The 13,666-nt window shown below is 47.2% G+C and overlaps 1 protein-coding gene across 5 annotated transcripts in view; it reads right to left on the reverse strand.

Annotated features, from left to right (window-relative positions):
• The window catches only part of NKTR (natural killer cell triggering receptor), a 37,645-nt gene extending 33,431 nt beyond the window's left edge, over positions 1-4,214 (reverse strand). For 4 of the 5 annotated variants that reach the window (XM_072327469.1, XM_072327467.1, XM_072327473.1 and 1 more), the window contains exons 1-2: positions 4,095-4,214; positions 3,641-3,731 (exon numbers count right to left, since the gene is read on the reverse strand). In XM_072327469.1, the coding sequence (XP_072183570.1) occupies positions 3,641-3,698 (58 nt within the window). In that variant the 5' untranslated portion in view covers positions 3,699-3,731; positions 4,095-4,214. The other variant, XM_072327468.1, reaches the window with a different exon arrangement.
• Between the last annotated feature and the right edge of the window lie 9,452 nt (positions 4,215-13,666).

Consider the following 13,666-nt stretch of genomic DNA (forward strand, 5'->3'; position numbering starts at 1 on the left):
AGATGCTTTACTTGTTTTGGCAACAAACACTGGATACAAACACATAACACATTTTCCAGAGGCCAAAGGTCTCAGATTAATCCGCACAGCGATTTAGATAACACCTCACTGAAATGAATGCATTTTTACCTTACATTGTTAATATTTATATGTAGATTTGTGAATCTTAAGTCTTAAATAATTTAAAGCATTGCTTTAAAGCAGAAGCACGTCTACAGATTTGGGAAAAGCAAAAGCTTCCTGTGGGAAAAAGGCCCGTATATTTTATGTAAAATGAGAAGATTTCAATGTTGAGAACCAGCTCCCCCCAGAAGCAACTGATGCTCCACAGCCATTACAACCCCTTACCATTACAACCCCTTAGTAAGGGCTCCCCATGCAGTATGTCCTCTAGACTCACAGATCATACCCAACTGGACTGCCGATAGGTTTGCAGCCAAAACCTCAATCTGCTGTCCATTGCCAACCTGCAACTTTTTGCCTTCAGAGGACTACAGACCCCCTAAGGCCTCCCTGGTTCTACTAATGCAGATGAACTACTATGGTGACCCCATAACGCAGAGACTATTTAACACAAGATTAGACCAGAGAGAGCACTGTGCTAAAGGAACCTCTCCTGTGAAGAAAGGTTGAGGGAACTGGGCTTGTTCAGCTTGGAGAAGGGAAGGCTCTGGTGAGACCTCATTGTAGCCTTCCAGTGCTTGAAAGGAGCATCTAAACAGGAAGGGAAATGGCTGTTTGTGAGGGTGGGCAGTGATAGGACAAGGGGGAATGGTTTTAAACTGAGATGGGGACGTTTAGGTTGGATCTTAGGAGGAAGTTTTTCACCCAGAGGGTGGTGATGCACTGGAACAGGTTGCCCAAGGAGGCTGTGGATGCCCCATCCCTGCAGGCATTCAAGGCCGGGCTGGATGTCGCTCTGGGCAGCCTGGGGATGGTGGCTGGTGACCCTGCACATAGTATGGGGTTGGAACTGGATGAGCACTGTGGGCCTTTGCAAACCAGGCCATTCTGTGATTCTATAAGCAGGCTGATAAATGCAGGGACACACCTGAAGAACAAAACCAAAAGTGTTCCTAGTGAACAAGGGGGTAAGCAACAATAGAAGACGCTTGAAAAGAGACGACAATAAGGAAAAATCCGTTTTGAGCAGGAAAGAAACAAAGCAAAACTAAGCGTAACATGCCTTCTGATGGACAGAGTCAGGAGCAGGGGTGGGGAGAAATGAGAAACCATCGCAGGGCCACATGAACATTATATGTGACATCCCAGCAACAACACGCTGCTCTTGCTGTTCCAGGTGTTTTTTTTCCCCATCAGAGCAAAGCCAGCATTATTTACAAGAGGCATCTGCTGCCATCCCCAGATTCTTGGCTTACTGCACGTAGTTTAATTCTGCACACCATCCGTGCCCAAATGCATCGGTGTGGGGACGCAAAACAAGGGAGAGCTGCTGCCTGCGTCAAAATAAGTGCTTACTCTTGATTTAATCTCCATTTACTTTAAGGGGAAAAAAAGGCAAAATCACAACGTGCACTCATTAAAAAAACCCACTTCAATGGCAACTTGTTCGAAGTAGCCTAAATATCAAATTACACTGAAAAAATGCTGATAGAAAGCAGTTTGCAGCACAGCGAGAGGCACAAACAAGCAGACACACAAGTTTTATTCCAACATTCTGTAGCTAAAATGAACCAACAGAGAAGCACAAAAGCTGTGATGCATTTTCCTGGAAGCACAATCAGCGCTGCAGCATTCAGCCCTGTACTTTGTAACAGATCTCATTAACCAGCGAAACTAATTTACACTCCGCGGTCCTTTCCTCTCACATTCACACACACATCACCTTCTGCTGCTCCTTTTCATCTCATCTGCGAGCTGCAATCCTGGTTTTAATTGCTACAGGTATCCACACAAGCCCTGGGTAAGTGAATCTCTGCAGGGGAAGCTCTGAGCTGGCAGCTGTGTGAGGGAACGTTCTTAGACTCCAAGCAATCAACGCTTTAAAATGACTTTAACATGACACAGTTTTGAGTCCTGCGGGTGAGGAGACGTCTCCTGTTGTGCGAGAGGCACATCCCTCTTATTCTCTGCCTTTCCTGTAGGTACCAGTTCAGTTTCCTTAGAGCAGACAGAGCAGGGGGCAATGCTTTACCTGAGGATAGCAAGTAAACTCAGCACTGCCCTGTTGTCCAGATCTATCTCCCTCCATTTAATTCAACAAGCAAATGGGCTTCTTAGAAGTCAAGTCTGATACGCAAAACATTGATTTGGGGATTGATGGCAGTTTAAAAGTTAAAATTAGCATCTTGGGGGGTATCAGCAGGACAGTACGTATCTCTCAGTCTTTGCTTCGTGTGGTCTGGAAGCTCTGCCTCATCATTCACACTTGATGCAGCTTCTGAAGGTCATCTTACAGCCAAAAGGGCTACATTCAAGCTTCTTAAACCTAACTTTAAAACCCAAGGCATGATTGCATGGTAAACTAACCAACAGATATTAGCACGCAGTATACAAGTACACTACCTACACTTGGGTCCTGCACTAAATGTTTGATAAACGGGCATGTTTTCCCTGCAAAAATACAAGTCACCAATCAGTGCAATAAAAACAGCAGGGCTCTGAACCCGAGGTACAGCCCTGAGATTCACAACACCTTAAAGAGAAAGCAGACACCAGCAGCAACAAGCAGAGCCCTGCACCTACCCCAGGTAACCGAATCTGTGCACCAACCACCAGCAACGTGAACACCTCTCTGGCAGCATTATCAGATATCAAATCCAAACAGGTGTGAGAGAAAACAAGGTAAGTCGCTTCCGTTTGTGATGTGTAGGGCTGAGGAAAGGGGTAATGTATTGGGAAATGGAAGCAGGAACGTGTGTGTAAAGGCAGAGCAGTGGAAAACAGCACGAGGGGCTCTTCACAGAAGTCAAACCTAAAATCCCTTCCAAAGATTAAAAGCGAATGAGATAAAGAATGAATTCTCTTCATATATCAAATCTCATCAAACTACCTCCCCTAAGCCAGGAACTCATCTGCCCGACAGCATTTTTAATTGTCTGATTCCGTAGTAAATCTGAAATTAAACCAAGGGAACACATTAAAATCCCTTTTACATTAATATTTCTCTGCTCAAAAACGTATTCTGAGATGGTAGAGAATCTCAAACAAGGAGACGTACCAGCAAAAGATTTACAGATATACCTTATCAGCCACTGGAGTTAGCACTGAATCTCCTTTCAATTTCGGTTGAAGTGAAAATGGAAGTCAAAGGGCTTACAGCCGTATTTGAATACATCTGCAACTTGGAGACAAAACTCTTTATTTCAAAGCCTTTCAAAGAGACACTGAAGTAGAGAATGAAAGTGAAAGCGTACCCAAAGCTACCAGCTCTCTTTGAGAAAGAAAAGGCAGCAGAAAGCAGCAAAGTAAACACTCCACAACTAACACACGGACCGCCCGAATCCTGCTCCACAAACGGGTACGTCAACCCGCGCAGATTGCCAGAGAGAAAAAAGACGAAAGAAGCGCAGACAGCAACGAGGGGTCAAGCGGTAAGAGCAGGATTAAAGCCCACCGGCAACCACTCGGCTTTCCATAGGGATAGCACGAGACGTTGTGCTCTGGTTCGAAGCCGTACCTGGCTCGCGGTTGATCTCGATGTCGAAGAAGCACTGCGGTCGGTCCTGCACGCCCATGGCCGCGCGGCCCCGCGGCGCCCGGCTCAGCACCTGCCCACAGACACACGGAGAAGCGCTCAGCCCCTTCAGCAGAAAACCCCCCTCAAACGCACCGCTTTTATAACCTATTTATATATATATATTTTTTTTTTTTCCCTTTCTTTTCACTCAAAAGTAGGACACCCCCCCCCCACGCTCCCTCCCTCCCTTTCTCTCTTTCTCTCCCCACAGCCCCCCTCTCTTTCTCTCCCCCCCCACCCCGCTCTGCTCGCACGGCAGGGCCCTCCCGCTCTGTGAAACCACCCTGAGACCCCCACTCTGAGAACAACACCGCGTGGGGGAGGGGGGAAGGGGCCCTCCCAGCGCTGACCCACCCTCTCATCTCCCAGCCCCGAGGAGGCGGCCCGGCCTTACCTGGCAGCTGGCACGCTTTGTCCCCGCTCCACGCCGCGCCCCCCGCCCCCTCGCTCTCCCACCCCCCGTGAGGAGGCGCCGCCGGCCCCGAGCGCCATTACCCGGCCGCTGAGTGGCCCGCCCCGCCCTGTCAGGCCCCGCCCCCTTTGCGCGTGCGCGCCCCGCCCCCTTCGGCCGCTTCGCCCCGCCCACTTCCTGCCCCCCTCGCTTTCCCGCCTTTCCAACGGTCGCGCCGCTCCGTGTGGAGGCGGTGCGTTGTGGCGGGGGTCTCTGTGAGGAGAACGGCCGCTTTCCCTCATGTAACCCCTGCAGAAATATGTCCTCCTTAACATAATACCCATTTTGTGTGTGTGAGCGCAAAACCTACTCACCCTCCTGAGTGAAAATCGTAGCGAGTCGTAGTTTATTTATCTTGAGTTTGGGCTATCAGGCCATCCCAGAGCGAACGCAATACAAGCGTATTAAAAAGTGAGCTGTTCAATGGTTCAGGTAGGATGTAGAAAGGCATTATTCGCCTGGATGCCGAGAAACAAAGCTACAGAGAAAGTAAGTGAACTATAGCGGGTCCATAGGAATTCCTTTGGTATTATTTTTTTTTCTGAAGTATAAATACTGCGTACCGGAACAACTGAAAGCTTGCTTTAATTATGAAATGCCTCACTGCTGAGCAAACAAGAAGTTGAAAGTGAAAAGCCAACAGGCGAGTTTATCCATTAAGCAAAGTTCAACATTGAAAAGGTGCTTAATTACAAAGCACGCATGCCGGCATTTGATTGAGGAGCGTGGAGTGCTGAAGGGAAGTCAATGGCTTGGGGATATAAGTGAGAAACAACCAAATTCTGTCAGCTTTAGGCTGCTGATCCAAATCCACACCACGTCTGTGCTGCCTGATGTCCTAGATGTGTGTATGGCTGGCAGGAAGCTCCTGTCCACCTCACAGCAAACACTGCAATGCTGAGCACTAATAGGGACCTGGAGGAGAGGTAGTTGGTGCTCCTGTTCAGACAGCACAGAGTAAACTGGGAGCTAAAGGCCGTGGAGAGGAGCACTTGGAATTGCAACAGATAGAGGGGTCTTGGGGCAGATTAACACTAACGCCTGCCTTTGGTGATGGCTGTCCCGTTTGGCACTGTGTATTAGCAGCTACTCAGCAAACCCACAAAGACTACTTGCAGTCTTGTGGCCTTTTTGGTTATGCCAAGAGACCAGTGCAGGACTGGCCGTGGAAGCTGTCCCTATAGAAATGGAGAGGCAGATCTTTTGAAGCCGCTTTTCCACAGATCATGGGCATTAGGTAGAAATAAAGAAAGGGCACGTTTATTGCTATCAGCACTGTCGTTAATAGCTTCACAGTGATGGGGGCTCGGAAAGAAAACAAAAGCAGCTTCTAGCCACCCATATAGCTCTGACTCAGCTCCAGTAGACTGTTCTCTCTTCAGTCTCTGACCAACTCCCAGGACACAGGGCTGAAATCTGTGTCTCAAGCAAAACCTTTTGTCCTAGGACTTGCTTTTGGGAAATAGGAGCGTTGGTTTGAGAACTCATCTATCCTCAGACAGCCTACAGGGACGTTTGTAACCTCAAAGCATCCAAACGCTCCCTGTGGTTCTGTTTATTTATGCTACCCTTTCCCTAGGGACTTCCCGTGAGCCATAAATCACTCAATACCTGAACTGTTAACATACTTCCTAAAGGATTATTGAGCTCACTCCCCGTCCTGCCCTGAAGCTTTCGGAATGTTTCCATCCCTGGCATGAGTAGGTGGAGCCATCTGCTATCCAGGCAGTAAGCAGAATTTGTTAATGACTGTCACAGTGTGATAGAAATATAAGCAAATCATTAATCTGTTATGTGCTAAATTCTGTAACAAGGCAGGGTATGTCCCTGTGTGTACAGCTTCTCTAGAATCTCAGAATAGTTAAGGTTGGGAAGATCAGTCTAGTCCAGTCATCAGCCCAGGTCTGTGACCGCTTGAGACCACGTCGCTCACAGTGACCTCTACACTTGAAATCCTGGATGCTGAATCCACCACCTCCCTGGGCAGCCTGCTCCAATATTTCACCTCCCCTTCTGAGAAGAAATTCTTCCTAATATCCGACCTGAACCTTCCCTGGAGCAATTTAAGGCCATTCCCTCTCATCCTATCGCTACTTGTCTGCAAAAAGAGACCAACCTCCATTCAGGTGGTTGTAGAGAGCAATGAGGTCTCCCCTTGGCCTCCTCTTCTCCAGACTGAGCAATCCCAGCTTCCTCGGCTGCTTCTCATTAGACTTGAGCTCCTTCACCAGCTTCATTGCCCTTGTCTGGACATGCTTCATGGCCTCAATGTCTTTCTTATATATTAATACATATATTAAAATACAAAAAGAGATGGCATTTGGCCTGATCCAAACCTCAGTGCATTTATTTTTCTATTTCAGCAGGTTACAACTCAGGGCTACTGAAAAAAAAAATCTTACTAGTCATCAGTTCTATCCTTTATTTGAAAGATGAATTTTGTTTCGTGTCAGACTTGATTTACCCATTCAATAATGCTTCAATTAGGTCAAAAGAAAAAAGAGGAGCATTTCATACAGCACAGTTAGCCTGGTGCAGAGGTTAGTGAGCTGATGCCTGACTTTGCATTGGTGTCTTGCCCAGAACCCAGTGAGTGGGCTGTGCTGCATGGCAGCCACACCAGGGAGTTTTTACCTTCATAGTAAAGTGAGGCTGGTTGTGTTACCATGTTCTTCCTGTCTCCCATCTGTTTTTCTCGACCCTCTTTTGTAACTTCATCTTTTGTAATTTAGAGCTTTTGGAATGGATGACAACAAAAGTCTTTTGGCAGCTACGCTGACAACCTGTATCGGTCTTAAGGCAGTAAAAGAAGTGAGGCAATTGAGACTAAAAGCTTATCCTTATTCAGAAGTGAGACTGGAGGGGAAATCAGAAATAAAAACCAGAACTGAGCAAACAGGAAAAAGGCAAGATGATGCATATTGCAGAAGGCAAACTGACCCTGCGAGGAGCTTGGCATGGAATGTGCTATCTCCAGTATCACTCTGATTCAAACTAATAGCAGCTTTTCGAGGGGAAAATGGGACAGCAAGCCCTTTCCTCTAGTTGTTTTCCTTTTTTCTTTCCCTAACATTTTCTTTGCCTCTTTACCTTCGTGTTAGAGATGTATAAACTCCATCGCCCTGTTCTCAGTGGGCACCATCTGCAAACATTGCTAAGCAGCACAATAGAGGGAATGCTTGAAATGGAGTCAGCCCTGGTACTTCAGTGCTCATTAGTTATAGCTCAGGCAGCTTGGATGTTTGTGCACCCTGGTTGCCAGCACTGAGGACTGCAGGAGAGTTTAATAATTCACCTGTGATGCCAGGCAAGTGTATGCGGCCAGCACAGGTTCAGGGCTGTGCTTGTGTTGAGGACTGTGGAGCAAAGGCATCAAAGCAGCTCTGCAGACCAGTCTGCCAAGAGCAATGATTCATCTGCTGTGCTGAGCCAGACGTGCCTTCATGTATTGCTGCCGGGATGCCTTGTCACTGCCCTCCCAGTGCTGCTGCTCCCAGTGTGTGACATGTGGCACAGAAGGTGCTTCAGCTGGTTCCAGGCAGGGACCAGCAGCTGTGATGCTCCCAGACCCAGCTTGGTCCCAGCTTGAGCGTAGCTCCATTTGTATGCATTGCTGATCCTGAACCAGTAAATCATATTGAAGTTGAGCTGACTCTGCACAAAGGCATCTCAGGTACATCTAAATCCTGAGAGCTGGCAGTGGTCTACAAATAAAGAATTCAAGTCACAACACAAAGGTAACTGGGGAAACGTAATGGCCCCCGCAATCTAAGAGGTCAAACAGATCGATCCAGCATTTTGTTCTGGTGTTAAATCTGTGGATGTTCAGCTGAGGCTCCTAAGCACGATGATCATTAAGAACAGTGCCAGTAAGGAGAGGTTAGCAGAGCTGTGGCTGGAGCAAGGCATGTAATTCCCAGCAGCTCTGAGCAGGGAAAAGGGAACAATTAGCTGCCCCTGGCACTGGGGGAGGAAGGGAGAATCCTGGGAGCAAAAAAGGACACAAATTCTGGCATGTGGGCATGGGCAGAGCTGCTGGGATGAAAAGGAGGGACGGATTCATGCAGGGAGACCCTGCAAGGAGTGGGAGGTTTCTATAGGAGGAAGTGCTAAGGAATGAAGGATTGCCAGAAGTCCTCAATTGGCACAGTGAGCTTAGAATATGGCATTAATAAAATATGCAGTCCCTCCTGGCAACAGTGTTAGCAATAACCATCAAGATTAGTGCTCATGTTGATATAAATAAAGCTAGATGCAATTATGATCAGCTGAGGTCAGGAAGCTATTCTTTTCCTGGATTGAACAATTAAGTGCATTGTCCGCACCTACAGGCAGACAAGGCTGGAAGGGGAGGGTTTATCTTCTGAAAGATTCAGCACTGACCACTGCCAGAGACAGGATCCTGCATCGATCTGTTTGGGAATGACAATTTCTCCTGTCTGCTACAGCTGCAGAATATCTGTGCTGGGAGTTCAGAAGGTTTGGCCTCACTTAATTTGATACTAAAAGATCGTGGTTGACAGGGCGATATAAAACTGCCAACGAGATCTACTGGGATTCTTGTTTATGCCTCTGCATAGGAAGAGTTTGTCTTATGAGAAGACAGGAACTTAAAGTAAAACCTGAATGTAAACATATAAATAAAATGGGTTGGTATTTCCTTTAAGCTTTAAATTCTAGCTCTTAGAATACAAATGGAATGGTCTGGTATTTATTCAAGCTCCTACTTGAGATGCAGGCTAGATTTCCATCGGTTTGCTCCAGCTTAGCAGCCTGCTAGTAATTGCAGGCATACCGTCAGTGGTGTTGGCACACTCATTCAATGGGTTACAGTTGGTGCTATTAGCAAACAGCAATTGCTTGCGATTTAAAATGTATTGTAATTGCACTTTTAACATTGACATTTCTTGATATCAGGACGGTAATTGTAGCATCTTTCATTTTGATCAGTTTATAATATGGACACGAGGGCAGTTTTCCAAAGAAGGCCAAGAGAAATACAGTGCTTCAAGTCCTTCCGCAAAGCCTCCTGTGCTCCTTGTGAGGCACATCCAAACTTCCCGCAGTGAAAAAACAGTGAGGCTGCGTCTGAAACCACCCAGAGATTTCCAAACTGGAGCCTTCAATCTTCTGCACATAAAACTTGTTATAACTGGAGGGTATTCACTGGGAGGAAAGAGAGGAAAAAAGCCTATTAACCTTGACACCATTTCACACGATGGGAGTAGGGAGGAAGCTGCCAACTCCATCTCCTTGCACAGCTCCGGCTGCAGCACAAGCACAGGCTGAACTCTCCCCCAGCACTCACCTCCATCACTCAGCTTAAGGTTCATGTGAATGCACAGTGCTGGCCTGTACCCTTTGCTCTATTCATCTCAAGTATCCACGTGGGGAGAAGGAAGCACCCCTATGGGAGCATCAGGGAAGTGCCTGAGGATAAGCAGGGTGAACCAGAACTGCAGAGCTGTCTTCTGTACCTACAGCGTGGTGAAGGTACCCTGATGGACGGTGTGATCTGTCAGTCACACACAGATAAACATGGCTGTTCTGATGGAGGATTATGGATCAAATGGCAAATGAGTTGTGTGTCTTTCTGCTACACCCGATTAGTTTTAGTCCTGGTGCTCAAATGTGTCCAGCATTTATCTGGGTCTACCGCCTGGCTTTGCAAGACTAATAATAAATAAGTAAGCTTGTTATAGTCACAATAACAAAGGAAGCATTAATGGTAAATTAAGGAAATGAATTTGAGAAAATCCAGCCATGACATGATTGCTGTCAGTATAGCAGCTAGTAGACTCAGTGTCTTTAAGGCTACGAAACTTCATTTCCTCATCGCCTCCCTATTACCCTTCGCATCTTACTTGTATCTCCTAAAAACGTGTTAATAGTTCCCTCTGCCAGCAGCTGCACTGAATTCTTTACAACACACCCACATCTCCTGGGAGCAGCACCGTAGAGCTGGGGTAGGGAAAAAAGGCTTTACGAGCAGAAAGGGTCTATCTTGAAATTATCTAATTAATGTTCTATTTATCATAGAAAGCCATGACAAATCTATACATCCTGCTGTTATAAGCTCTAGAAACCTGGATGCCTTGGCTTCGGGTCGTGGCTACATTAAAAAATGTTTCTTCTACGTTCTGTAAAATTGAGCTTCAGTTGTTGTTGCCAGATCTGCAGAGCTGCCGAACCAGAGCTGCCAACACAGCAGGAACAGGCTTGGGATGTCATTTCTGACCCAGGAATTGGAAACACTCAGGTTAAACACATGAGCCAAGGAAAATCATTGGTAAACTTCGTTAGAGAGGATTTAGTTGCAGCTCTGCTGCACGGTCACATTTCCTGTGTGTGCCCTGCTGGCACTGACACGCATGCTGCAGACGAGTCAAATGCTGCTGACAGGCTGAATGGGAGCAAACTGTGTCCCCTCACTCTCAGGTAAAAATAATTCATTCCTCTTGCTTGGACCATCTCTCTCATCATTTGTTTCTCGTTCTCCCCTCTGCCAGAGCACTGCATCAGTCATCCTGCACTAAGGACGCTCTGCAGACATGCCTCCAGCACTGCATGATGAACTCAGTGCCAGGAGGTGCCTCCTGAGGTATGGCTGCACTGAACTGCTGCTGACCCATCGCTACGCCCTGCCCCTACACACGGCTTTTCTGTTGTCCTCATTATAGGGAAACGAAGGGGAAAAACATAAAAATAATGTAAGCAACACTGCTGGGCAACAGAAAGCTCGTAGGAAGAGCAGAGAAAAATCACACGCAGCAGAGGAAGGCTCCAGAGAGAATGCAAAGACTTGGGGCAGCCAGACAGTAATTGCAGTGTTTGCAAAAGTCAGCGTGCCCGCGCCCTGTTCTGTACAGCAGACAATGTGCTCAGGCAGCACCGCCTGCTTTCTGTTCCTGAGGCTCACCATTATTTTCTTGTGTTCCGTTTTCTTTTCCTCTCCCCATTTGATCAGACTTTCCAGACAATTTTCCCGATAGTTTCGCCTCTCATTTGCAGTTTCACAGACCGTTATGGGCACTGTTGATAGCAGAGGTTCTAAAACTGAGTGGAGCTGGATTAGTCATACCGAGAGCTTTGTATTGTTGTAGTGCTGTAGTGTCTCGGGTGGATAAGTGTGCTCCAGAAGGCAGGTTTCTAGGACAAACAATATCTGTGAGTGGGTTGCATCAGTTGCTGGGAGCAATGCAATGGGAGCTCCTGGAGGAAGATGGAGGAAACAAAATTGAAACCACTTTTGACTCACTCATCCAGCTGTTGTGCAGCTTCCAGCCCTTCTCCAACAGCGCTGAATTTCATGGGGAACACAATATTTCCTGGGCTATGGGATTTGTATAAATGTGGGTACGCGGCCATTTTCTACGTCCTTCCATGCTCAGTACTCACAAAGCATCCTCCTGGTTGGCCAGCATTTTTCTGCTGCAGCACACACGTGACATGTGGGCATTGCTCAGGCTGCAGCCCTCTTCTTCAGGCTGCACAGAGCTCTTAAGTGATGGAGAAGCAAGATTTGGAAGTTTCGCTCTGTTCATATTCAGATTTCAGGTTTCACAAGCCATTTTTGGCAGAGAAGATACAGCAAATCATCAATGCAAAGTATCAGGCTACCTGTATGAAAACAAGAGATCGATATGATTGCTGTATGCAGGTGATTCCTGTTCCAAGAAGGCATATTTGTGCCATGTACCCATGCTCTTCAGTGTGTAGTTCTCAGGTGTCGCTGTGTAAACCTGATGTAAGGCCGCTCCTTTACCCATCAGTGCTGGCAGGTGACTCAGCTCCTCCTGGAGCACTGACATCATCTGTGATGCACCTCTGTGATACCATCATCTCCAGATGCTCATCCCCTGAGTCCAGCTCCAAATAATCCCAGAACTGAATTAAAAACAATGAGATTTTTAAAGCAAAGAAGGCTGGTGTTCTCTTAGACTCACAAGGATGCACATTTTTGCTCTGCTCTCTTGTTCTTTCCCTGTCTCACAATGGGAGATTCCTTTGTAAATGAAAGCTGAAATTTCTCCAGTAATTCATTTTGAACCTTAAAAACATTGCTGGCCTTGCTAAAACTGACAAAGGCAATCATAGTGCCCCAAAAGAAGCTATGTGAGCTCTTTCCTTCTCTCTACTTACCAGACATGGGCTGTCCAATTTTCAAACTGCCTCTCATTGAATCATAGAATGGCCTGGGTTGGAAGGGACATTGAGGATCGTGAAGCTCCATCCCCACTGCTGCAGGCAGAGCCTCCAGCCTCCATATTTCATACCAGCCCAGAATGCCCAGGGCTTCATCCAACCTGGCCTTGAAGACCTCCAGGGACGGGGCATGTAACTGGAGAGGAGAGATCAAATGACTGGCAGAAAGGATCTCCCTGATGAAGAAAACATTGGGATTTAGGTTTTATGGACTGAAATGGATATGACTTGGGACAGCACATAGTGAGAGCTTGGCTGAGATGCATCAGATGCAGCTGGAGGGAAGGCAGTCTCCTCACCCCATAAATACTGCCATCAACACTGAGCTGTGCTGGGACACATTGGCCTGGCAGAGCAGGGTACGGCACTAAAGGTGGGTCAGTGGTACAACCTTTCAGTGCAATACACCCAGGGTAACCTGAGGTTAACGTGGTCTGTACTCAAGGCAACATCACTGTGCTCTGTGGGAGAAAGAAAAGTACCCTGGAAGCAGGTGGGGAAGGGTTAACAAATAAACAGAGCCTGTGAAATTGAAATATTCTTCCTGGCTCGAAGATGGAAGCAAATGTGCTCATCAAGCACAGAGTCTCTTTATCTGGTATCTCAGTGCCACAGGGGACAGCGAGACGCCTGCAAACCAAGGTCGCTGCCTCCCTCTTAGCAGTGCGCTGTTATGTGTTGGCACAAAAGGAAAAGCTCGTCCTCCTGCACAGCCAGACTGAGTGACACGAGGCAGGCAAGGAAGCACGGATAAAGGCAGGAGTGCTGGCACCCAAATTCTCATGTATTCAGAGCCAAAAGGATGAGAAAATTATTCGGTCAGACATCATTTGTGATTGGATTCCCCCGGTGTCTGATAACTTGTCGTTCAAGGGGGAACAAAGAAATGCAGCAGTCTGCAGATAGCAGCTAAAACAAATGTCCCCTTTTAAAAGCAGAGAATTGGTGAAGAAAATCAAGCAGGTTTTAGAGCCACGTCCTGAAAGTGATCACATGTATACTTAACCCAGTGGACTAGATGGGTATATACAAACCAGTCAACTACACAGAGCCAGACCCTGCTGTCTGTGGGTGTCTCTCCTGTTCAGTTAGCATTGCTCTCAGATGGTTTTGGCTTCTGCTGATCGCATTGGAGAAGGTCAGGGGCCAGCAGCTCCTCCTGGCCAGGGGGAGGAAGGAAACTACCTCGTCCTGGGGGGAAGGACTGGGAGCAGAGTTCAGCGATATAAATAGGAGCAGTGATGTGCAGTACAGCCTCAGGTCAGAGGAGAAGCCTGACCTTTATTTACAGGTGTAGTTGTAGCCAGTTA

The sequence above is a fragment of the Excalfactoria chinensis genome, chromosome 2 (genome assembly GCF_039878825.1).
Source record: "Excalfactoria chinensis isolate bCotChi1 chromosome 2, bCotChi1.hap2, whole genome shotgun sequence".
Taxonomy (NCBI): Eukaryota; Metazoa; Chordata; class Aves; order Galliformes; family Phasianidae; genus Excalfactoria; species Excalfactoria chinensis.